The 27,776-nt window shown below is 39.9% G+C and overlaps 2 protein-coding genes across 7 annotated transcripts in view; both read left to right on the top strand.

Moving 5' to 3' along the window:
* LOC128520190 (NACHT, LRR and PYD domains-containing protein 3-like) overlaps window positions 1-15,368 on the top strand; it is a 50,146-nt gene extending 34,778 nt beyond the window's left edge. Inside the window, exons 12-15 of the mRNA XM_053494297.1 lie at window positions 164-340; window positions 2,054-2,227; window positions 10,743-10,919; window positions 11,820-15,368. Coding sequence (XP_053350272.1) covers window positions 164-340; window positions 2,054-2,227; window positions 10,743-10,919; window positions 11,820-11,898 — 607 coding nt within the window. The 3' untranslated portion in view covers window positions 11,899-15,368. The remainder of the gene's footprint in view (window positions 1-163; window positions 341-2,053; window positions 2,228-10,742; window positions 10,920-11,819) is intronic.
* LOC128520167 (NACHT, LRR and PYD domains-containing protein 3-like) overlaps window positions 1-27,776 on the top strand; it is a 59,972-nt gene that overhangs the window by 15,032 nt on the left and 17,164 nt on the right. For 3 of the 6 annotated variants that reach the window (XM_053494261.1, XM_053494266.1, XM_053494264.1), the window contains exon 1: window positions 24,937-25,090. The exons of 1 other annotated variant lie outside the window; for it this stretch is intronic. The gene's annotated coding sequence lies outside the window, so the exon portion shown is untranslated. Of the gene's footprint in view, window positions 1-24,935; window positions 25,091-27,016; window positions 27,271-27,776 lie in introns of those variants that run through there. 2 more of the 6 variants (XM_053494263.1, XM_053494265.1) reach the window with 2 other exon arrangements.

Genomic DNA, 27,776 nt, shown 5'->3' on the forward strand with positions numbered 1-27,776 from the left:
CAGTTTAGATCTTGTGTATCTACTTCTGTCCATCCCTTTACCTGTCTTCTGGTTAAATACATCATGTCATAAACACAGAACCTTGGGTTTAGGATGACATTTTATTTCCCAACTGACTCATTTATCAGTCAAACATCCCCATGTCCCATCATTTCTCTTCCAGGCTTCAAGACTGTTGTCTGACAGAGAAAGGTTGTAGAGTTCTGTCTTCAGTCCTCAGCTTAAAGTCCTCCAGTCTAAGAGAACTGGACTTGAGTTACAATTATAACTTGAAGGATTCAGGAGTGAAGCTGCTCTCTGCTGGACTGGAGAATCCACACTGTACACTGGAGAAACTGAGGTATATACTGTACAAACAAAATACTAGGAACTGAATAATGTGTTTTTTTCTCTCTATCATTCAGTAAACAATATAGTGTTTGTGATACCTAACAAAGAATCGTAATACAATACAATCAAAAGTTCAGTGACAGTAATCAGTATGACTGCAAAATAAAAATTGTGCATTTTCCTATTTTTTTTCCACGATTTTCATTGAAACTATGAGGAACTACCACATATGCAGAAAAGTTCCAAATAATATCTTTAAAAATCCACACAGTTTTTATTAATCAGAATTACACGTTTTTTTTAATTACAAATAAAAGTAAAGTTGCTGGTGTAAATATAAAAGTGTACTGTATGTAGCATGAAAATTTGTACTGTATACAGTGGGGTAGTGTTGGCACTGTGGCCTCACATCTCCAGAGTCAGGGGTTCGATCCCCCCTCCCCCTCCCTCAGAGCTGTTTTTGTTTAGTTTGCATGTTCTACCCCAGGCTTGGTGGGTTTTCTCCAGGTACTCTGGTTTACTCCCTCAGTCCAAAGACATGCACGTTACACTAATTGGTGTTTCCACATTCTCCATTTTGAGTTCTCTCTGTGCACTGTAACTGTACGATGTATTCTACATGATGTTTAAGGGCCATATTTCATTCTTGTGATTTGTTGTTGTGTTTATTTTATTTCAGTCTATTAGTTAAGCATTAAGTATCATACTCATAATTTGCATTGTGACATCATCTCACAGTTATGTAGCTGCATGTCTATCACGCACGTTAGTTGTTGTTAAGACACGGAAGGATACAGAAAGGTGTGAACAAGCCTTTGACCGTGAGACAGTAAGCTAAAAGCAATACAGTAAAATGAGTTGTTGTAACTGTAATCTATCGAAGCTACAGAACACAGCAAGCGACTTGTCGTGACTACAGTGGATTTATGCAAGAAACTGTAACAATCGTTGTACTTTGATGTTGAAAATAAACAAGAGACAAAGAAATCAACGAACGTCTGGAGTCATCAGTGACACTGTGTAACAAAAGGACACGCGTCAGAACTTGTGAATAACATGCACGTACATGATGACTTAACTGATTTATATTCTTTAAACTGTAAGGTGTTATTTTACATGAAACTGAAATGTGTCCGTATGAATCAGATTTTCTTTCTAGAAAAAAAGAACAAATACACAGTCGGTTTATTTCTTATGTTTTCTAGAAATTACCCGCAGCTCCGCCTGCATACATTAGGTTTACATGCCCCTTAAGGCTATTACTGCCTCTCATACACACTGTCACTGGAGACGTGTTGTGGTCTGATCTGGGATTAATTTCCTCATCGTATGCACTGTCGGTGTAGATGCTCTGCAGCCCGATCCGGGTATCAGTAACTACTGTATAAGCTCAGCCTGACGTGTCCGGTTTTACCAGAGGTGATGCTCCCCGGCGGTTACCTGCGACTCCGTCCGCATACATGAGGTGTAAGTGCTGCTTCGCCCTCAGAGCTCTGCAAGAGGTATTTGTTTTGCTGTTGATGATGATGCTGGCTACTGTCTGTAACATGCCTGTGGCCGAACTACCAGTGCAAACAAAAAAAATCAAATTTCTGTTTTATGTATAGACATAAGAACCTTCAGGGAATGTTCAGGGAGACAGTTTATTATCCAACTAACTGAACATAGCTCATATAGGAATCAGAGAATCAGATATTTACACATTTCGTCATGTCTCTTCCAGGCTGCGTCGGTGTAAACTGACTGGAGAATGCTGTAGATCTCTGTCCTCAGTCCTGAGCTCAAACTCCTCCAATCTTAGAGAACTGGACCTGAGTCACAATGACCTGCAGGATTCAGGAGTGAAGTTGCTCTCTGCTGGACTGGAGAATCCACACTGTACACTGGAGATACTGAAGTATGCGCACACACACACACACACACACACACACACACACACACACACACTCGCACACATTTTTTTTAATAAATAATTTATCAAAAAAAAATTATATCCAATCAAAATCTTACTTTCTCTTTACACACTCATGTATCTCTCTTGTGGTAGTATGTGGAATAACCTCCTGTACCTACTCCTGTAGGTAGCACTCTGTAGCTCTCTCGGACACGCGTCAGAACTTGTGAATAACATGCACGTTCATGTAAAGTCAAAAGCTTTCTCCACTGCAAATGAAGATAAATGATTTAAGAGTGTGAACGTGGAGTAAAGAGCGCGTGTGCGATTTTAAAAACGTGCATCGACTGCCAACGAGCAACCAAAACCGAAAGCGACAAGAGGGCTTGCTTGCTTTAAACTTCACCATGTCACACGACGAGGACAACGTCGCTATCGCCGAATCTGAGCAGGTGAAGGTGCTCGACGAAAACGATTCTCCAGACAAGCTTCACGAACTGAAGAACGCCAGAGAAGGCAAGTGGAGTCAGTTGACTGTATTATACAACGAACTAGAGGCACTTATGGACAATGCTTGTAATTTGCATGATGTTAAAGCCAAGCGCCGCGAATACGAAGGGCTGCTAAATGACTTTATTGAAAGCAATGTAAAAGTGCGATCGTGCGCAAAGGATGAAGAGCGTAAAACCGATCAGCACCACTGATATTACCCTAGATTGACGCGCTGCACAAAATTCATTGTAAGAGTGAAGTCATGGATTGCGGAAACTAGTAATTGCTTTAAGTTGCCCCAAACAGTTACATTTACATTTAGGCATTTGGCAGACGCTCTTATCCAGAGCGACTTACATTTTTATCTCATTATACATCTGAGCAGTTGAGGGTTAAGGGCCTTGCTAAAGGGCCCAACAGTGGCAACTTGGTGGTTGTGGGGTTTGAACCTGGGATCTTCTAAACCGTAGTCCAATGCCTTAACCACTGAGCTACCCCTGGCCCCCCGGGTTGACGATGGAGTTGACGATGGAGTTTCGCCAAACGCTACAACGCTGATGCAAAACGCACTCAACTGGCCGGAAATCAGTCAAGTCAGAGGACGGAAAGTCGCTGAGAACTTTCTCCCTGTTCTTGGTAAACTGTTACAATACCATGTCAAGCATCGATTATATGGATGAGCTAGACAATGCTACCAACCTGAGGATTGTAGTCTTAAAACCGCCCTACAAATTGCGTGAAAGATGGAGAAACCATGCATACATGCACGAAAGGCGCACCCAGATAAGAGCCAAGTTCGTGCAGCTGATGGAATTTGTAGAGCAAGAAACAATGGTAATGTCCAGCCCACTTTTGGCAACCTGAACGCTTCAACTAGTGATAAAAAACACTGCAACAAACTTCCTTCAGAGTTTAAGCAAAAAATCGAAGGAAAAGGAGGTAGCAGCTTTGCAACTGGCGTAAAACAGGTTGGTAAAAATCATAAAGACTCGATTACAGTAAAGAGTAGTGGTGCATCAGTAAAGAGCAGCGGTGCATCAGTTATTAGTGCCTTTACTAAACCTTGTGCATTCTGTGTGAAAGATCATACCCTAGATGAATGCTACCAGTTTAACGATGAGACATACAACGACAAATTGGACTTTTTGAAAAGGAATGGATTCTGCTTTAGATGTTTAGTAAAAGGACACTTAAGCTAAGACTGCACAAAGAAAATTACATGTCAGTTGTGCTCAAAAAAAACATCCTCGCATGCTACACATTGCAGCACAAGACACAGCTCAAGCGATCATAAAGGCTGTCGAAACTGAACCAGTTAAAACACTGCCTGTTACAGTAAGTCATGAAACTAGTGCGTGCACTGGGGCTGGAGATGACTGTATTCTCTCCATAGTACCTGTTTAAATAAAGTCCAAGAAAGGTAATAAGACAGTAGAAGTGTACGCCTTTATAGACCCAGGCAGCTCTGCTACCTTTTGTACAGAGTCATTAGCAAGGCGAATAAACATACAGTACAAGGTAAAAAAATTGACATCATGTTAAGCACCATAAACGCGAGGAAACAAGTAGAAAGGTATGTGCTTACCGACTTAGAGGTTAGTAGTCTGGAAGAAAACATTTTTAGTGAACTCCCCAAAGTGTTCACACAAAAGAGCATCCCAGTCTCAGTGGAAAACATTCCACAACAGCACGACATTGATAAGTGGTCATGCCTCAGCAAAGTAAAATTGCCTCAGATTAATGCTAGAGTTGAAATTCTCATAGGTAACAAAGAGCATAGGCTCCTAGAACCATGGCGAGTAATTAACAGCAGGCACAATGGGCCATATGCAGTAAAGACCGCTCTTGGATGGACCATAAATGGACCTCTTCGAGAGTCGGTCGAGGAAGGCACGTGTGATAATGAGCAAGCGAGCGTTGCAGTCAACAGAGTTTCCATCGAAAGTGTAGAACAAATGCTGATACAACAGTACAACCATGACTTTCCTGAACGGAATTGCGATGACAAAGCTGAGTTGTCACAAGAGGACTATCAGTTTTTATACTCTGTAACTAACTCTCTGCAGTTTACAGATAATCACTTCTACATCGGCCTTCCATTTAAAAAAGCAGCTATTCAAATGCCCAATAACCGAAGAGCAGCCATGCAGCGCGCACTGAACCTCAAAAGGAAGTTTAAGAATAACCGCTCCTTTCATGAAGAGTATTCAAACTTCATGAACTAAATGTTTGAAAAGGGTCATGCAGTCAAGATCCCTACACCTCACCTAAGTCGACAAGACGGGCAAGTGTGGTACATACCTCACCATGGTGTATACCATCCTCAAAAAAAAAAATGCTAAGGGTAGTCTTCGACTGTGCTGCTAGCTATCAGGGTGTATCATTAAATAGCGAGCTCCTGCAGGGACCCGACCTGACAAACTCACTCTTTGGAGTGCTTACACGTTTTAGACAAGAGGAAGTTGCCATGATGGCAGATGTGGAAGCCATGTACTATCAGGTTAGAGTTCTGGAAAAGGACACAGATTTGAGCGTTTTCTATGGTGGCCGAATGGAGACGTGAGTCAGGACTTGGTCGAGTATAAAATGGTCGTTCATTTGTTTGGTGCAAAATCATCTTCAAGTGTAGCTAACTTCGCCCGTAGGAAAACAGCAGAAGAAAACCGCAGCAATGCATCTGCCGAGGCAGTCAATACAGTACTTAAAAACTTTTATGTAGACGACTGCTTGAAGTCTGTTTCTAGTCATAATCAAGCAGTTGCGCTATATAGTAATCTCACCAAACTGTGCGCAAGTGGAGGGTTTCACCTCACCAAGTGGGTAAGTAATAGTCGTACATTACTAACTTTCATTCCTGAGAGTGAAAGAATCAAAGACATGAGGGACTTAGATTTGAGTAAAGACGCACTCCCTGTTGAGAAAGCTCTAGGGGTGCTGTGGTGTATCAATTTAGACACGCTTAAGTTCAAGAATAGTTTAAAAGAGCGGCCTGTGACTAGAAAAGGAATCTTGTCAGTCACTAGTTCAATTTATGACCCCTTAGACTTTCTCGCACCAGTCATACTGCCAGCTAAAATTTTAATGCAGCAGCTATGTAAAGAAAAACTCGCTTGGGATGATGACATTCCTGAACAATTTACAAAAAAATGGAAAGCCTAGCTACAAGAGCTGCATCAATTGTCTGAGTTTAGTGTGGCAAGATGCTTAAAACCAGTTGACTTTGGAGTCACAAATACAGCACAACTTCACCACTTTTTAGATACAAGTGAGATGGGATATGGAGTTGTCTCGTATATTAGGTTAGTAAATGCTGATGGACTCACACACTGTGCATTCATGATGGAGAATTCTCGCGTAGCGCCATTGAAACAAACTACTATCCCCCAAATGGAATTGACAGTGGCAGTGGTTGCTGTGAACAATAACAAGATGTTAAAAGATCAACTGGAATTAGAACTGCTGGACTTTGTGTTTTGGACCGACAGCACAACTGTCTTGAGATACATTGTCAATGAAAAATTTCGCTTTAAAACCTTCGTCGCTAACAGAATTTCCATCATACGAGAGTCAACGAAGCCACAGCAGTGAAGGTATGTCAACACTTCAAAAAACCCAGCTGACGCTGCTTCCAGAGGAGTTTCCTGTGAAAAATTCATGAAAAACAACAATTGGATCCATGGTCCCTCCTTTCTCAAAAAAACAGAGAGTAAATGGCCTGAGAACATTCATGATCTGTCAACGAAAGAGGATGACATTGAGATTAAACATTCAGCTTCAGTGAATCTCGTAAAGACTACAGAGAGCACAGATGCCGTGAGTAAATTGATTAACTATCACTCTGACTGGTACAAGCTGAAAAGATCCATTGCCTGGATTCTTTGCGTTAAGGACATGCTTAAACAGAACAAAAAAGATTAAGGAACAGGCAAACAACCCAATAGCAGAAAACCCTAAGTCTCTAACAATTAAGGACTTAACAAGGGCAGAAAACGAAGTTATTAAGTTTGTTCAAAACAAAAAATTCAAAAATGAAATTTCCTTGTTACAAAAGGGTAATGCATCCGTAAAAAGAAACAGTTGTCTCTCCAAACTAGATCCAGTACTGCAGGATGGAGTGCTAAGAGTAAAAGGACGTCTTTACATTTACATTTAGGCATTTGGCAGACGCTCTTATCCAGAGCGACTTACAAGACTTAGGTCTGCAATGCCTGAGCATGTAAAACACCCAGTCATTATACCCAAAGACTCACACATTACAACTTTAATCTTAAGAGAAATTCACGAACAGGTCAGACATTGTGGAAGGAATTATATGCTTTCAAAATTGCGGCAGAAACACTGAATTCCGACAGCAAATTCCCTTGTGAGAAAGTTTCTGTCCAGTTGTGTGACATGTAGAAAGATCAGAGCAAAAACTAGTGAACAAAAAAATGTCAGAACTGCCACATGACAGAATAACACCAGATCACCCACCGTTCACTAACGTAGGGGTAGACTATTTTGGACCCTTTGAGGTCAAACGGGGCAGAAGTAACGTTAAAAGATATGGCGTATCGTTTACTTGTCTGACAACAAGAGCCGTGCACATTGAAGATGTGCAGTCATTAGATACAGACTCCTGCTTAAATGCTATTCGACGCTTCATGTGCAGAAGAGGCCAGGTGTCAGTTATGAGAAGTGATAATGGAACAAACTTTATAGGTGCTAAGACTGAATTGGGTTAAGCTATCCTACAGCGAAATCAGTCAAAAATTGAAGGCGTCCTCATGCAAAAGGGGATCCTCCTGCTGGGTCTCACTTCGGTGGAATATGGGAAAGGCAGATAAGATCATTTTAAAAAATCTTGAGGTCCGTACTAAAAGAACAAACACTAAACGATGAGAGCTTGCACACATTCCTGTGTGAGGTGGAAGCTATAATTAATGACCGTCCCCTTACCACTGCTACGGACGATCCCACAGACCTGGAGCCCCTGACACCTAACCACCTGCTGCTGATGAAAAAACAGCCAAACTTGCCTCCTGGACTTTTAAAAAAAGAGGACATTTACGTACTTCACAGGTGGAAGCAAATTCAATACCTTGCTGACTTATTCTGGAAGCGATGTGTGCGTGAATACTTGCCTTTGCTTCAGGAGCGCCAAAAATGGTCTCAAGTGAGAAAAAACCTCACGATCGAAGACGTAGTTCTAATAATTGACGAGTCTTCTCCAAGAAATTCATGGGTCGTTGGATGGATCACAAAAGTGTTCCCTGATAAAAAAGGACTTGAGACGTGTGCTGGTCAAAACTAAAACCAGTACCCTGGAAAGACCCATCGATAAGCTGTGCCTCATATGTGAAATGGACTGTTAGTTACCTTATAAAGTAGTCATGTTCCTTTCATTTGGTACGCAACGATATGAATACCTTAAGTTGAACCATTAACAAATGTTTAAAGTGTTAAGAAAGTTAACTCAAATTTTAATCTAATAGTAAATTTTGTGGTCCTATTGCAAAAAAAAACAACAAACAAAAATGTGTGCAATTGTCAGTCTTCCTGCCTGTCAATTAGGGGCTGGAAATGTAAGGGCCATATGTCATTTTTGTGATTTGATGTTGTGTTTATTTTATTTCAGTCTATTAGTTAAGCATTAAGCATTAAGTATCATACTCATAATTTGCATTGTGACATCATTTCATGAGTTGTTCTGTGACATCATTTCACAGTTATGTAGCTGCATGTCTATCACGCACAGTTCAGTTCAGTTGTTGTTAAGACATGGAAGGATACAGAAAGGTGTGGAGAACACAAGCCTTTGACCGTGAGACCGTAAGCTAAAAGATACAGTAAAATTCTCATTTTACTCTCATATTCTCATAGACTGCCTACAAAATCATATAGGTATTCAGGGGCAGGCATTAAAATGGTTTAGATCATACCTGTCTGATCGATACCATTTTGTAGATCTAAATGGAGTACCGTCTGATGTAATGCCAGTGAAATATGGTGTCCCACAAGGGTCAGTTTTAGGACCTCTCCTGTTCTCAATTTACATGCTTCCCCTGGGAAACATCATTAGAAGGCATGGGATTAGTTTCCATTGTTATGCTGATGATACCCAATTATACATCTCAACAAAACCAAATGAAATACCCAAGTTGTCTAGATTAACAGAGTGTGTCCAGGACATAAAAGATTGGATGACCAATAACTTTCTTTTACTAAATTAAGATAAGACAGAGATATTGCTCATCGGCCCAAAAACCAGCACACAACAGCTTTCACAATTCAGCCTGCGTTTAGAAGGATGTACTGTTACTACTAGCTCAACAGTAAAAGACCTGGGCGTGATATTAGACAGCAACTTGTCTTTTGAAAATCATATTTCCAATATCACAAAAACAGCCTTTTTCCATCTTAGAAATATTGCCAAACTTAGGAGTATCCTATCCGTATCTGATGCAGAAAAGCTAGTTCATGCATTCATGACCTCCAGACTGGACTATTGTAATGCACTACTAGGTGGTTGTCCTGCATCCTCAATAAACAAGCTTCAGTTAGTCCAAAATGCAGCCGCCAGGGTTCTCACTAGATCCAGAAAATATGATCATATAACACCTATATTATCATCCCTGCACTGGCTACCTGTTCAGTTTAGAATTAATTACAAAATAGTACTACTTACATACAAGGCTTTAAATGGTTTAGCTCCCTCATACCTAACCAGTCTTTTGATACGCTATAATCCACCACGTCCCTTAAGATCACAAAACTCCGGACTTCTGGTAATTCCCAGAATTTTAAAATCTACAAAAGGGGGCAGGGCATTTTCATATTTGGCTCCAAAGCTTTGGAATAGCCTTCCAGACACTGTTCGGGGAGCAGACACGGTTTCCCAATTCAAAAGTAGGCTCAAGACGTATCTCTTTAATCTGGCATACACGTAACTCAACCCATAACCTCATACTCCATTACACTTATCCTGAATGGCAACTACGCTAATTCTCTCCATCTTTTCTGTATTTTTCTACCCATCCTGAGACATCTGGAGATTGTGCCAGCTTCAGTAGACAAAGGCCAACCCTGCGAGGTTTCTAAAGCATCTTGAGAAGGACCTGCTCCAGCTAGATTCTGCTTTATGATGGCTGGAGCTACACATCCTGCTCCTGTGCTTCCAGTGATCTGACCCCATCTGCCCTCTGCACCTACTGCTGAACTGAATCTACACAACTTCTGATATATTGAACTTTCACCTGCACAACACACTTGATGTTATTTCTATCTGTTATCACCCAGATGAGGATGGGTTCCCTGTTGAGTCTGGTTCCTCTCAAGGTTTCTTCCTATTGCCATCTCAGGGAGTTTTTCCTTGCCACTGTCGCCGTCACCCTTGGCTTGCTCATCAGAGACATTTCATTCATCATTCATTCATTTAATTATTATCTAGACACATTTTTCTCACACATACACACTTCCAAATATTTTCTTTTCTTTTCTTTCTTAAAAAAAAAAAAAAAAAAATCTTTCATTTTTTTTTCTTGTGAAGCTGCTTTGGGACAATGACAATTGTTAAAAGCGCTATATAAATAAAATTGAATTGAATTGAATTGAATAAAATGAGTTGTTGTAACTGTAATCTATCGAAGCAAAGAGAGGAGTGGAGAACACAGCCAACGACATGTCGTGACTACAGTGGATTATGAGAAACTGTAACAACCATTGTACTTTGATGTTGAAAATAAAACAAGAGACAAAGAAATCAACGAACCGTCTGGAGTCGTGAGTGACACTGTGTAACAAAAGGACACGCGACAGAACTTGTGAATAATGTGCACATACACTGAGTATATTTAATCTAACATCAGAAGCCTGTGTTCAGTGAGACAGTTTATTTCCCAACTGCTGGAGCACACTGTCCTGAGATGACAAGTTGATCGCAAAGAAAGACCCAAAGTTTCCAAAGACACATTGTACCTCTGGAAGAATCCTGAGACACCCTGAAATATCCAGCATTTATTCAGATATTTCATCTTTTCTCTTCCAGTCTAAGTGAGTGTAACCTGTGTACAGAAGGCCTCAGCGCTCTGTCCTCAGCCCTCAGCTTAAACTCCTCATCACACCTGAGGGAGCTGTACCTGGCACGTAACGGTCAAGGAAAATCAGGAGTGAAAAAGCTCTCTGATCTAATCAAGGATCCTCGGTGTACACTGAAGAAAGTAAAGTGAGTTACTTCACACACACACACACACACACACACACAGAGATTAATTTATTGGTACCCTACGATTAAAGGAAGAAAAATACACATGAAAACTAATATCAAACTGCTAAAAGTGATAATAAATAATAATTTAATTAACATTGCCTAATGAAAATCAGACATTGCTTTGTAGTTAATTTATTAACAAACTGGCCTGAACAATAATCATAACTCTCAAACATCACTCTTAACCTAATATTTTGCTCTACAACCTTTTGAGACAATCAAGTGATTTCTGTAGCTCCCTGTGAGGCTTCTGCACCAGTCGACAGGTAGTCCAGCTCCCTCATCTACACCACACTGCTCCAGTTGTCTCAGGTTTAAGGGGTTCTTTCTCCAGGCTGCATGTTTCAGCTCTCTCCACAGATCTCCAATAGGATTTAGATCAGGTGTCGTAAAAGGCAGAACCGTCAAATAGTCATAATAGTCCAGTGTGTTGTTTTTTAGCCATGTGTTTTGGGTCATTATCCTGTTGGAGGACCCATGAGCTGAGACTGAGACTGAGCTTTGCAGTATGTTTCCATGCACAGTGCCTTGATAGTCTTTAGATTTAATGGCACTCTGCAGGACACCTTATGCCAGATGTAGACCGAGCCTCCATATGTCACTCTTTCTTTTGAAAAGCTCCCAAAAGCTTTTCTTCTGTTCTTTAAAAGCATCATTTTGTGCTTGTAAACATACTAACATAATACAAGTGATGTGATTTAAAAAAAATCTTTTTAAATTATTTGCTTAAAATTTTCATTGTGTGTGTGTGAAAGAGAGAGAGAGAGAGAGAGAGAGAGAGAGAGAGAGAGACTGATGACTGAACATTTAAATGAAAATTAACATTTTGATATTTTGTTGTGTTTTATCTTGCAGCATTACTGTACCCAGTACTTCAGGATGTGGACTCACCACAGAAACACTAACGCCTGAAACTGCACCACTTTCTGACTGATAACATTCATTTATTTACAATCTTTACTAGGGCTGCACGATTTGGGAAAAATGTCACATTGCGATTATTAAGGTCAAAATTGCGATTTACGATTGCGATACGATAAACAAGTGGTATGACTCAACTTGCTTGTTATCAAGGAAAATGCACTTACATTACTAATAATGCTAAAATTTTAATTTCTCAACTGAGATATAGTGTACAGTGCAATCTAGCAACTAGAAATGAACAATGTTTTCTAATTAAAACAAAATTGTACAAATTTAAATAACAGTAACATCTTTACATTATTGAATTAAATTACATTAAATTAACTTTTAAATTATATTAGAAAGTCAAAAGTACAGATAAATAAAACAAATACCTATTTAAAAAAAATATTTTTACATTTTGTCCCAAAACAGGGACATTTAAGGAAGATGTAACATATACTTTATTGGTATTCTTATCAAATCACTCACCATTTTTAATCTAATGATGAAGAAGAGATTAAAGGAAAGAAAAGTGTCCTTTAAACATATTAATTTTAGAGTCATGCTAATAATCATGAAAATAATTTAAATGAGACATTTCTAGTGTTCTTTGTGACACAGATTTCTATACTGTATTTCCATTTATTCTTAAATAAATCTGTTAATAGCTGTCCTGTCTAACGTACGGTTAAGTAGCTTTAAATATGAAAAGATTAAATTAATTTAACTTACCGATGGCCAAAAGAAGTCTATGCCCGAAGCACTGTAACCTAGTCCAGTGATTAACCCCCCCCCGCCTTTGGCGATGTTCGTGCCGTTGTCTGTTGCGACTGCGACCAAACCATCCTTACAGAGGTCCCATGCAGCCAGTGCCTCTCTTAAACCCGCGGCTACAGTGTGTTCTCTCCGGTGTGATCGCCAGGGAAATACCATGTTTGCAGGCAACGGCTTTTCAGTTCAAACTCATTGTGCGCGGTTAGGCTAATATATGTCTCGGTCGTCCTGCTTGACTAAAGGTCCGTAGGAGTTAAAAAGAACTTCACTGCAGTTATTTCAAGTTGAACGTCGCTACGTCACTTACTGAGACTTACAAACACATCTGTAATAATGTGTTGTTTTGTTCTGCTCACACTGCGTTGTGCTTTGTTTGGTCTCTTTACTACTCTTGGCTTTTACCGCCATGCATTTATCATACTTTTCTGTGTTGCTTTAGGTGCTGATATAAATTTGTCGTGTTGCCACCTGATGTAGCGACTTTAGTTTTGCCAATTTTGCGCAGTATTTCTTTCTGCTTAGTGTCCGATATCCTGAAACCAAAATATCGCCAAATAACAGAGCTTGCATTTTTTCTGGGCACAAGTTCAGCGTCGGTCACTTCTGTATCCATTTTCTTCTGTCTCCACACTGCGCTGCGGAAAGTCACGTGACCACCAGCATGCGCGCTACACAAGTCTGACTGGTTATTTTTTATTTTTGACATAAGAAATGGCAATACAGCTCTTAGAATGAATGTCTTGTTACGACCGCGAACGCATTTGTTTATTTAATATAATCGCAACATTTGCTGTAATGTAATCGCATAGGCTGACATTGCGATTGCGATTATGCTATGATTAATCGTGCAGCACTAATCTTTACTATAATAATTATCTACAGTGGGGCAAAAAAGTATTTAGTCAGCCAGCAATTGTTCAAGTTCTCCCACTTAAAAAGATGAGAGAGGCCTGTAATTTCCATGATAGGTATACCTCAACTATGAGAGACAAAATAAGGAAAGAAAATCCAGAAAATCACATTGTAGGATTTATAAAGAATTTATTTGCAAAGTATGGTAGAAAATAAGTATTTGTTCACCTACAAACAAGCAAGATTTCTGTCTCTCACAGACCTGTAACTTCTTCTTTAAGAGGCTCCTCTGTCCTCCACTCGTTACCTGTATTAATAGCCTCTGTTATCAGTATAAAAGACACCTGTCCACAACCTCAAACAGTCACACTCCAAACTCCACTATGGCCAAGACCAAAGAACTGTCGAAGGACACCAGAAACTAAATTGTAGACCTGCACCAGGCTGGGAAGACTGAATCTGCAGTAGGTAAGGAGCTTGGGCCTGTCTGAAGTTTGCTAGAGAGCATTTGGATGATCCAGAAGAGGATTGGGAGAATGTCATATGGTCAGATGAAACCAAAATAGAACTTTGTGTTTGGAGGAGAAAGAATGGCTTAGTTGCATCCAAAGAACACCATACCTACTGTGCAGCATGGGGGTGGAAACATCATGCTTTGGGGCTGTTTTTCTGCAAAGGGACCAGGACGACTGATCCGTGTAAAGGAAATAATGAATGGAGCCATGTATCGTGAGATTTTGAGTGAAAACCTACTTCCATCAGCAAGGGCATTGAAGATGAAACGTGGCTGGGTCTTTCAGCATGACAATGACCCCAAACCCACTGCCCGGGCAATGAAGAAGTGGCTTCGTAAGAAGCATTTCAAGGTCCTGGAGTGGCCTAGCCAGTCTCCAGATCTCAACCCCATAGATAATCTTTGGAGAGGGTTTGAAAACCTTGTGAAGACTAACAGAAAACCTTTGCCCTCTATCATTGTCAACAAAGGGTATATAACAAAGTATTGAAATGAAATTTTGTTTTTGACCAAATACTTTTATTAGAGAGAATAATTTGCACTTTTGTACCTGCTTTATAGCATGTTTACAACAAAGTTGTATATATGTTTAAAGCTTGATGTGTGTTAAATTTCATGGGATTGATCAGAAGCAAGATTTAAATGACAAAAAAAAAAGATTCATGATAAGAAACACTTTAAAGCGTCACCAACACCTGAAACATCACACCAGTGATTATTCAAGATTCTGAGCTGAGTTTTATCTCGTACAGTTCATCTTTATGAATCTCTCTGTGTTGAACAGGAAGTGATGTCATGAAAGAACCATATAGCCTGTGGTTTGGCACACACAGCTGAAAACACACTGATTTTATAAGCCCTATTATACTGTATGCTAACTCTACACTAACTGTGAGTTGGACTCCTCTGATCTAAATATCAAAAACTAAAGCATTGCATTATAATTAAACAGTAGACTAGTACTAACTATTAAAAAAATAGAATTTAAACACACAAAATTACTTTCTCAGTGTGACCTACTGTACACTGTAATGCCTGTATACAAGAAAAATAATCCACAAATATCAAGAATATCTTTGACTTCCTGTTTATCTGAGCTGGCGAATAAGAGCTGCTCACACACTGTGTAACGAGGAAATGTTTATTATAAAATATTTAAATCCAAGTAATGTTAAAGCCATTAAAAGTGTCTTCATGCTTACTTTACACGTGTGTAGTGATGTGCCGAGCCCTGCTCTGGATCTCTTTAATAAATGATTACTCTGTACACGTCTATTCAGTTTTTACACTGAACTAAAACCTGCTATTTTTCTGTCCTTTAAAAATTTGAGACGAATGAAATAAAGAAACAAATAAGAGTGCAGTGTATAACAGTGGTGTCTATTTCGTAATTATCCAGTGTGTTTGGGTTAAGGTGTGTGTGTGTGTGTGTGTGTGTGTGGTAGAACATAACAGAGAGGTAACTTCCTACTCAGTCACACACAGACAATTTTGAAATATTAATTATCTTAATTTGCTTGTCTTTGGACTGTGGGAGGAAACCTACCAAGCACAAGAAGAACATGCAAACTCCACACACACACACACACACACACACACACACACACACACACACACACACACACAGATTTGGAAGTTTGACACCACTCAGTGCTACGCACTACCCCACCGTACCGCCAAAACTTTATCTCTTATCACTGAAAATGTTGAGGAGCATATTCACTGTTTTATCTACTAAAGATGTACAAACACATGAATGTATGAGAAATCTTATAGCAATACTGGATATATTTTATGCTAGTAAATATGATAATATAGTATTCTTTACTGTTGGCATGACACAGGATCTACAGTACAGGCTATTATCCAATCAGTTATCTATTACCCAAAATACACAAAGATCCAGAGGCATGCCAACAATAATAGTAGCGCTCACATTTTTATCTCTAGATGAGCTTTTTTTTCAGATGCCCCAAAGAATCACAGGGGATTATACTCCCTCTAGAAACCTGAGATCATCATCGTCACTAAATCTGGTTCTTCCTCGCTTTACTTTGCAGTAAAATATTATCTACCAGTGTATTAAACGGAAATAGATAAAAACACCATAATGTAAAATACTGTACATAGCCCGCATTTGTATTCCGTACCTACAACGACCGGTATAGATAAATTACAGATGTTACCGTGTCTTTAAGTATTATTAAGGATGTTGTGAAAAATATTGCAATAAGTAGTTTTATTAATTAATTTAATCATTAATTAAAATAGCATAAGCATCATGGATTGTGTATTGCGTGATTTAAATCTGTTTTATGAATTGTTTTTTATCCCTCTTTTTTACCACATCATCTTTTTATGAAACTATGTTGACGTAAGTTATGTTATATATATCAAATATAGTAACCGGCTGCTTGGACACTGCAGTTAACTGAAGCAGTCAATGCTCCATCTGGCGGAATTATACAGCATTGCAACTATCTTTTTAGAAAGCGCATGGGGGCGTTTATGGGGCGGGGCATCGTTAACTACGTCATCGCGGGGGATCACATTCCGTGCACGGATCGATCATGGTCCTGTCACGGTCCTGTCATGGACCTATCATGCTCCAAGCGGCTGTTTGACGTGGCTCCCACTGTATGTGTTTGGCAGCAATGGGATCTCGAGCTTTTAGCTACGCTGCCCCTTATCTGTGGAATCTTCTACCTCTTGACATCCGTAATAGTAACTAAATCCTGTTTAAAAACACATCTCTTTAGGCAGACATACTTTAAACACTGCTTTGTTATGTAGATTGTCCTTTATTATTATAATTATTATTTATTTATTTATTCTTTTTATTATTATTTTTTTATATTTATTTATTTACTATTATTAAAAAAGTTTTTAATGGTGTGTACAGTAAGGTGTCCTTGAGTGTCATGAAAGGTGCCTACAAATAAAATCTATTATTATTATTGATAAAAGAGAATGACTTTACCCCAGTCCTCAGCAGTCCAACCCCTGTACGTAGTGTGGAATTTCAATCTGTCCATGATGTTTTTCCTGGAGAGAAGTGGCTTTCCTTTACAGTGTGTGATAAACAACAGCTTTTCCAGCATGATGGAGCTCCTCACCATGAAGCAAAAGTCATACAGTAACTAAGTGGCTCGGGGAACAAAACATGTAAATTGTGTGTCCATGTTCAGGAAACTCTCCAGACCTTAATCCCAATGAGAACTTGTGGTCGATCCTCAAGACGGGTGGACAAACAAAACCCACAAATTCACATTTTAGATTAATTTGATGTGGGATACTAACCAAAGAAGGAGGGAAGCTCATTGGATAAAGGAGCTAGAAACAGAATATCCTTTTTGGTTTTAACATTAAAAGCAAAAACAAAACAAAACAACATTTTACAGAGTCTCAAACAGAAAGTCTACATAAACACTAAACAACTCCATTAACTGATCGGTCCAAACCCACCCAGATAACGTAAATTATCTACTGTATTACTCAAAATACGCAAAGATCCAGAGGCATGGACGGTCTCCTCGGGGGTCTCACAGGGAGGGTAGTGAGACTGACAACACAGCGCAATACGTAGATCACTTTCTTAACACGATTTCTAGACTCCATAGAAACTCTCTCAAAAATACCCATGACTTCATTTACAAATCCAAAATAAAACTCTTTACTTTTTACCATAAACACAGTTAGTTTATACACAAACAGGATTAGGAGCAGTTTCAAGGTGTTTTGCTAGATTTCTAGACCCGAATCGTCCAGATGCAGAACTTTAACTGTAAGACATTAACCTGAGCAGGAATGACTTGTACTTGTAGGAATGACACAGGTACAGGGTACAGCAATGGGAAAGAGATTTGCCCAAGTTTACGCTAACATATACATGGTGGAGTGGGAAGAAAGACTATTTCCAAAGTGCCCTTATTATAAGTGCCCTGCAGCTTATTATCATTATCTGGAAGACATCTTTGGGATCTGGCATCACGACAAACAACATTTTGACACTTTCATCAATTTTGCCAACACACACCATGAGCATATCAAATATTCTTCAAGCCTACAGATTCACACAAACTTTAATACAAAGGCAGCTTTCACCCCAAACACACATTCACAGGAGTTATCAAGTCCCAAATTATTAGTTTTCACAGAATTTGCTCATTTACCCTACAATTTCACAAAACATTTCACATTTAATTTAAAGCCATTAGAACCCGACGGTATTCTTAAAGATTTCTCAAATCCATCTAAACGGACACCATTCAGGACCTAAGAAATCACTCCAAACCAGTTACCATCCGAACCAAACATAATGGTCTGGATGGTCCACTGTGGCAATCCCTTGATGGGAGCAGCCTAAAGGAAGGTTTTGTATTTCTTTTTAAGTTTGAGTTTATCTTGTATAAGGCATTTGATAAATCGTTAAGTACCTAGCTGACTTCCTGTGTGTGTGTGTGTGTGTGTGTGTGCGCGCGTGTGTGTGTGTGTATTATATATAAATAAAAGTGCATGTTGTTTTAGTTAGGACCTTTTTAATTATTCTACCATCATCACTCAGCAAAGTTTGGCCCATAATCTGTTAACTACAAATACCCCTATCTCACCTACTAATACCCCCATCTCACCTACTAATACCCCCATCTCACCTACTGATACCCCCATCTCACCTACTAATACCCCCATCTCACCTACTGATACCCCCATCTCACCTACTAATACCCCCATCTCACCTACTAATACCCCCATCTCACCTACTAATACCCCTATCTCACCTACTGATACCCCCATCTCACCTACTGATACCCCCATCTCACCTACTAATACTCCCGTCTCACCTAGGGATACCCCCCGACTCACCTACAGATACCCCCTTCTCCCCTACGGATACCCCCGTCTCACCTACGGATACCCCCGTCTCACCTACGGATACCCCCGTCTCACCTACTGATACCCCAGTCTCACCTACTGATACCCCAGTCTCACCTACTGATACCCCCGTCTCACCTACGAATACCCCCGTCTCACCTACGGATACCCCCATCTCACCTACTGATACCCCCATCTCACCTACTGGTACCCCCATCTCACCTACTGGTACCCCCATCTCACCTACTGATACCCCCATTTTACCTACTAATACTCATATCTCACCTACTGATACACACATTTTACCTACTAATACTCATATCTCACCTACTGATACCCCCATCTCACCTACGGATACCCCATCTCACCTATGAATACCCCTATCTCACCTACGAATACCCCTATCTCACCTACGGATACCCTCATTTTACCTACTAATACTCATATCTCACCTACTGATACACCCATCTCACCTACTGATACACACATTTTACCTACTAATACTCATATCTCACCTACTGATACACCCATCTCACCTACGGATACCCCCATCTCACCTATGAATACCCCCGTCTCACCTACGAATACCCCTATCTCACCCACGGATACCCTCATTTTACCTACTAATACTCATATCTCACCTACGGATACCCCCATCTCACCTATGAATACCCCCGTCTCACCTATGAATACATTTACATTTTCATTTAGGCATTTGGCATATTGAATACCCCTATCTCACCTACGGATACCCACATCTCACCTACGGATACCCCCGTCTCACCTACTAATACCCGCGTCTCACCTACGGATACCCCCGTCTCACCTACTATTACCCCTATCTCATCTACAAATACCCCCATCTCACCTACAGATACCCCCGTCTCAACTACTGATACCCCCGTCTCAACTACTGATACCCCCGTCTCACCTACGGATACCCCCGTCTCACCTACGGATACCCCCGTCTCACCTACGGATACCCCCGTCTCACCTACTGATACCCCGTCTCACCTACGGATACCCCCGTCTCACCTACGGATACCCCCGTCTCACCTACGGATACCCCCGTCTCACCTACGGATACCCCCGTCTCACCTACTATTACCCCCGTCTCACCTACAGATACCCCCGTCTCACCTACAGATACCCCAGTCTCAACTACTGATACCCCCCGTCTCACCTACTGATACCACCGTCTCACCTACGGATACCCCCGTCTCACCTACGGATACCACCGTCTCACCTACGGATACCCCCGTCTCACCTACGGATACCCCCGTCCCACCTACTGATACCACCGTCTCACCTACAGATACCCCCGTCTCACCTACGGATACCCCCGTCTCACCTACGGATACCCCGTCTCAGCTACTATTACCCATATCTTATCTACTAATACCCCTATCTCACCTACAGATACCCCCGTCTCACCTACTGATACCCCCGTCTCACCTACTGATACCCCCGTCTCACCTACGGATACCCCCGTCTCACCTACTGATACCCCCGTCTCACCTACTGATACCCCCGTCTCACCTACTAATACCCCCATCTCACCTACTAATACCCCTATGTCACCTACTAATACCCCTATGTCACCTACGCGGTGGCTGTAAGTACGGTTCACCATGATTCACCACGAGTTTTGCCGCTGTGATTAGATCTTACCGTGCGTCGGTCCTCGCATAGTCAAAACGCATTGATGAGATAGGGGTATAACAGCTGGAATAACAGATGGGGGCGGGTTATCAGGGGCGGGGCTTGTAGGACGACTTTCACACACACTAACAGATTAGGAATCACTGCTGTCTGGCTCACAGTGTCTGAATAATGGATTACATTTTTGAAAAAATAACTAAATAACGGAGTACTTAAATGGCGACCTAACGCGTTAGATTACTCATTACATCAAAAAAGTAATCCAAGTACTCTAAGGCATTAAAACCAACACTGATTATTTAAAAAAGTGTTTCAGTTTCATTATCCAACCCCTGAGTTTCATTATCCAACCCCCCAGTTTTATTATCCAACCCTGTCCAGGGTGTCCCCCTCTTTCGTGTCCTAGTCTACTGGCTCCAGCTTTCATATAACAGTTATGAAGAATATGAAATACCCAAAATTAACATATGGCCATTTATTTACTCAGTGCTGTTATACTTAATATCAGCTCTCTTGGAGTCCTGTTTATCTGATTAGTGGACTGGAACTACAGTAACTAGTAAATAAACACCAATAGATTTTGTGCTTCATTGAGCTACAGTACTCAGTGGGGCCCATAATTTGAAAAATACTTTATATGCGCACAAGAAGCACACAGTTTTCCCATTTGATGAAGAGGTTTATATATACTGTATCATGCAGTGGCAGCACACTCTATGTGGTGGATTAAAAGGCTAAAGTTATTTTCAGGTCATGAAGAAGCAGCGGTCATTAGTTGTTCATATGACAAGTTAGGATAAAAGTTACAGTATGTGAAACTTGCCAGTCAGTTTCTCTGTTTTTATTTGTGTGTTTTTAAAATGTAATTAAATAGAGGGAAATGTAGCTAACCGTGGCTATTTACTATTCACAGCATACACAAATCTGGCCCATGGTGCAGGTAAACTCATTATAAACTCATTGAAACTCGACACTTCTGCTTAAAATTTGTACACCGTCCAACATCTGCTCACACACTGAAACGAGTCACACTTAGTATAGAACATTGTTTCGAAGCTCGATACAAAATGAGGTCGTAGTTAATAATATTAGATTCCCGTCTCTGTGTGCATTTAGTTTGCATGTTCTCCCCGTGCTTGGTGGGTTTCCTCCGTGTACTCCCGTTTTCTCCCACAATTCAAGACATGTAGGTTAGGTTAATTGGCGGATCTAAAATTGCCAGGAGTGTGTGTATGTGTGTGTGCCCTGCGATAGATTGGCACTCTGTCCAGTGTGTACCCCCACCTTGTGCCCCAAGGCTCCAGTTTCCTGCGAACTTGAATACAGGATAAAGCAGTATAGATGATGAGTGAGTAAGCGATAATTATTTGGACAACTTGTATCTTTAACAGCATTTTTATTGTTAACAGGTTACTACTGTAAATGACAATTCCTCTAAATAATTTACTGTAAATGCACAAAAAATTTTATATAGAAAAATGGTTCAATGAGTTGTTTTCATGTTCTTTCTCCCACAACAAAAGAACAACAAAAAAAAAAAAAACATGAAATCATGAGCTCTGTTTGTTAATTACTAATCACCTGTGTTATCTGGCATAAAGGTGAAAATCATTTTTCTTGCTTACCTTTTTTTTTTCTTTAGCAAAACTTGCAATCATAGCGCATTGCATAAAACAGGGCTAAGTGTTTAAGAAAAGTGACTCATGAACTCTCCCTGGTAAACCTTCTGCCAGATCTCCCGACATTTGTATGAGCCAGGTGGGCCTCTGTCAGCTCTTCCTCTTGCATGGGAACATAATTAGCTATTTTATTTAATTCTGTCCCTGCCACTGCCATCACATGTGTTAAAGGAAAGACACTGCACATCCTTTGTGTGTTCTTGACAAATGAGAAGTAAACGATGAAATAACTGTAAAACCTTTACAACACTCCTGAAAAGGACAAGAAACCTCCGAAGAATATCCCTGCTTTCTACTTCTGTCTCGAGGGTGATCCCTGTATATGTGCCATTTTAAGGTTGTTATTTTTCTGAAAGCACGACTGCAGTCAAAAAAGCACATTAAAACAAAACATTTGGGAGGCTCGAATGTATTTTCACATGTCTGACAAACGCAAGTTTGGTTAATAAAACATGCTCAGAATATGTGTACGGGAACATGCTGACTTACAGCTTTTAGTGCTTAATGCTCAAGTCAAATCAAAGTCATGATTAGTCCAGTAACGGCAGCTGATTTAATTATTATAGCACATATAATCATGTAAATCACAGTAATGCTGTTTCTTTCACATGTTCAGCTTTTTGGTGCAACACCTGTAGCAGGTTGGGCTTCTCACTGAGCACTGAGTGAGTGCAGAGCTCTCCTTAAACAGGTCCAGGTGCAGCTCATTATCACTCATTAACTTATTAACAAGGTGCTCTCTGGCTCCCTCTGGTGGCAGCTTCACATCAGCAACTTAAAGTTAATCTCTACACTAATTTCTAAATTAATAAGCAATATAAAAGATATAAGTATAAGAGAGAGACCTGAGGAGACATGAGTGTATAATCACACTGAAATAATTAATTTTTTTCTGCTTTTTTTTTCTTTTATGCTAACAGCTCTACTCCTTTTTCTTTGTTTTTACATCATAAATTATTTAATTTATTTTCTTTAAAAACAATAGGCATGATATATACAGTACATTTTTTTTACACTGACTATGACTGATTCTTTTTGAAAATGCTAGATGAATAAGGTCTGTAAATATCATGATTTTAATTCTGTGTGATAAACAATCACAAGGGTCTGTGAGAATTTAATCTGCTTGGTCTGTGCACTACTCGTGCTTGTGATTAATTACAGTAGACTAATTAGAATCCATTTACACTGTGCATGCTTTATATAATCAGATGACGCAACCAGGTTGAAGTGTTAGCTATCTAGCATGGCAGAAAAGGAATAAGCCAACTCTAAATGGTGTCATAAACTCATAACAGCTCTGCTATGGTGATATTTCAGAAAGATCAGAAAGAGTGACATTGCAAAATATGTTAACTCAAAATGACCAAGTCATTCAGCAATTCAACCAATAAAACATATAAACAGAACTGCAGGGTTGTGCAAGAAGACGTTAAACCAAATCTCCTACATTTGTAAGAAAAGGGTGGAAGTACAAAGAGTTGTCCAACAGTAGACCAGAAAATGATCATAAACTCTCTTTACTTAGGGGGATGAGCCACAGAATATCATTGCTGAAAGGGCTGGGTGAGTCTATCCAGAGGCTTGTACAGTGGACACTATGCATGATGGAAGCATCAGGTCACATGACCTTTTTCCATCGCTCCAAAGTCTAATCTTTATGATCCCTAACAAACTAAAGATTGTTTTCAGATTAGTCTCAATAACAAGTGATTTTTTTATGGACACACAGCTGTTTAGTCCCAATCCTGAGAGTTCTCATCACACTGTGTGTGTTTGTGTCTGTGGAAATCTCTTACTTTCACTGTTTAACATATTTTTTAGGTGTTAAAGGGTTCTTAACTCAGTCCCAGTAATTTTAAATCTCTTAGTTGTTTTTATTGATGCAGCCCAATAATTTGACCTTGAAATAGTTTCACTGTTCACACTTATTTGGCCAGACAGTGTACAGTATTTAATGTAAATAAAAATGTAAAAAAGGCTAGAAGGAGGAAAACATCCTGTTTCTTGAACTGTAATGGACCAGACTCCATTGCATTCTCTATCTATCTGGCCATGTATTTCCTTTTTTTCAGAAATGGAGCCAACGGGAGACGGTAAAACACTCCCTTCTGGACAGTGGTGGCTCAAATGGTTAAGGATGTGGGTTACTGGGTTACAGATCAGAAAGTTGTACATTCAAGCCCCAGCAACGCCAAGTTGTTACTGTTGAGCCCTTGACCGAAGCCGTTAACCCTATTTGCTCAAGAAGCACAATATCCTGGCGGACCCTGAGATATGCAAAAAATAATTTTAACTGTCCTGTAAGGTACATGTTACACATAATTATTATTATTATTGTTATTACCTCACGAGTAATAACTAACGTAGTAAACAGACCTGATGCTGAGATAAACTGAGTAATCAAAACACTCGCTTTCTTTTGTTTAATTTAATTTTGCCTAATGATATTTCTCTCTAACAAGGTTTACAGTTCAGCACATTATTTACATGTACATGAATTACAGAGAAGGTCAGGGAAGGGGAGGTCGGGCTGAACCATTCGAGTGGAATGTGCAGGGGAGTACAGAGGAGGTTAAACTTGTTTACTTTTCACTCGTGCACACACACACACACACACACGGATATTTTCAATACCATGTCCTGCAAATTGTCCTATTTCCTCTTGGACTCGTCCTCCCCCCTTTACAGTACCCCTGTATGGACTGTTCTCTTCTCCTCCTCCCTCTCTCACTTTTTCCCCTCATCCTCTTACGTTATATTCTCTTTCATTCTTAATGTTTTATTCTCATGGTTTGTAAAAGGCGAGACTGTGTTTAATTTTCTTACTTGTAACATCTGCCTTGACAGCCTGCGCTCCAGTTCAGGTCAGAGTCACTTTATTCTGTAAAACTGTTTTTCCTAAATGTGTTAAACCCTTTGACAATCTGCTAACGAGGGTATTGTTTTGTGAATTTTTGTAAATCATTTTGTCTTTCATCACTGGACACCTGTTGCAGGAAAGCTGTTTGTCTGACTGACATGTTTCCGATATTTAACTTGTGTCTTTGCATGATGATCTACAAACTCCAGTTGTTTGATGGGTAACTTTTCCGAATGAGGCCAGGCAGGTTTGGACAGTTTAGTTCCCTTAATAAATGCAATTATCATTTAAAAGCTGCATTTAGTGTTTACACTCGTTATGTTTGTGTACTATTTAATCATTTAAGTGTGAGAAGTACCTAAAAATCAGGAAAAAGACAAACACTTCACACAGCATTGTGTCTATTGAGTAACGCTTGTGTAAGTGTGGAGTGAGCATGAATAATACTGTATACAGAACAAAATGCTGAGATGATAAAGATGACAACATTGATTGAAACATTGTCGGAGATATAATTCAGTGATTCAAGTAAACCGAGCTATATCATGGGATGAATCGAGAACCTTGGGATGCATTTGAGTCAGGACTCTGAGCAAAGCCAGAAGCAGAGCTAAAGGTCATTATTGTTTATGAGCTGTGTATACTAAAGACTCCAGGAGGAGTGTAGTAGCCAAAGAACATCCTGTTTCTGGAACTGTACTGGTCTTAGGTAACCTCTACTCTCAAAATTCATATACAGTACCTGTTTACATGCTGGAAGTCTATTACTTTTTATTTACTTTTTAACTTTGACTAATCATAATTGCATCATGGGTGCAGTGGGTGCAGAGGAGAGAAGCAGTGTGTGTGTGTGTGTGTGTGTGTGTGTGTGTGTGGGAGTCTTAGTGATTGGTCTTTCATGAACAATTCATTCTTTTTAAATGAGTCTTTAACTTGAATCAGAAGAACGAATAGTCTCAGAATGATTCGTTCTGGTCACACTATGCAGTGCATCTATGGGGGTCACGTGACAAAAAAATGACTGATTCGGACCAGAAGATATTAAGCTGAGCTGCTCATTCTGCTTATTATAATATGTCCTTAGCTGTATTGTATTATTTTCATTACTGGAACAATAGCCAAAATGTGTGCATGTAGATGTGTTGGGGGTCTGTTTGTTGAAAATGTAACATTTTATTTTATTTCTGCTTAAAAGAACGAAATTAACTAAAAGGTTTATTCATTTTAATGAACGAGATTCAAAGAAACCGACTCACTAAAATGATCCAAATTTCCCATCACTACAGTGAATCACCGGAGTGAATCGGGAAACACCCTGTGATGAGAGAGGAGGTGGGGCTATGACAGTGGGGAATCTCCACAATCTGGGAAGCGTGAAAGTAATCCTGTTGGGTTTTATGAGCGTTTATCCATTGTTAATCCGTTGTTAATCCAGAGGATGATAAATGGAATGATAAACCTAGCGTAGCAGAAAATGATAAATGGGAAAGTTATTATTTAACTTTCTCGAATAAAAAAAATTAGGCCAGTTCTCCCCGAAGTCCACAGAAATTATTCTCAACATTTTGCATTTCTCAAGAAGTAGAATCAGCTTTGTCCCTTTTGTCCCATGCTACATTTTCAGTCCAGTCTGTTATCCAGGTCTTTGAGCTAATCCTGTCACAATCTACATTCACAACCATGTCAAGTCAAGTCAAGTCAAGTAGCCTTTTATTGTCATTTCAGCCATAATTAGTTTAGTACACAGTGAAACGAAACTGCATTCTTGCAGGACCAAGGTGCTACATACATGCAACATAAATTAACAATAACGAACTTGTAGCGCGGCCACATAAAGGGGCATTTTAAGTAGCAGGGAAAGGGTTACGGAGCTAATGCGGCTCACCTGCGCAATGGTATTTGCCCGATCTGGTTTTATTTGTCCCCATAGACAGTGTTGGTCACAGGGTGAGCTCTCGCGAGCATGCACGATCGCAGCGCGAGAGAACCCGGAAGCGGCGTCGGGTCACGTGTGCCGGTATAAATCCGGAACCGCCAAGCTACACAGAGAGATGAAGACAGCGCGCTGCAGGTGGAATAGAGACAGAGAGATTGTTGTTTGCCGTGAATTACTTTCCCTTGGACTCACTACAATACCCATCTCATTCCGTTTTCTCGTGCTCCCGGATTTACCATCATATACCGGTGAGGCCGAGCCATCTCTCCCGTACACCATTTCACACACAACAATATCATTGACTCTGGACTATCATACACACACACACACACACACACGCTTACACTCCACACCTTTGTTTATATTTGTATATATTTTGTATATATTGGTTTTTGGTGCACCTTGTTTGTTTGTTTGTTGGTTTGTTTTGTATAATACACTTTGGTTGGGTTTACATCTAGTTTTGTGTCGCGTCTTATATTGTCCCGCCACGGTTGCGCAATACCGGAAGTGCAGTTTACAAGCCCATATTTTGATTCTCGACCCCGGAGCATAGTAACTAGTGATTTTAATTAAATCCAAGCGTTACAAACTAGCTAACTAAGACAAACCAAAATTTACACCATAAATTATTTTTAAAAAACTATTTTAAAGTACTATACAAAAGACGCTACAGTAAAACCTTGAATTATGAGTAACAGTTTGCGACTGTTCCACAAGACAAGCAAAGAATTTTTTTTTTTCATTTTGACTT

The sequence above is a fragment of the Clarias gariepinus genome, chromosome 4, assembly GCF_024256425.1.
Source record: "Clarias gariepinus isolate MV-2021 ecotype Netherlands chromosome 4, CGAR_prim_01v2, whole genome shotgun sequence".
NCBI classification, from domain to species: Eukaryota; Metazoa; Chordata; class Actinopteri; order Siluriformes; family Clariidae; genus Clarias; species Clarias gariepinus.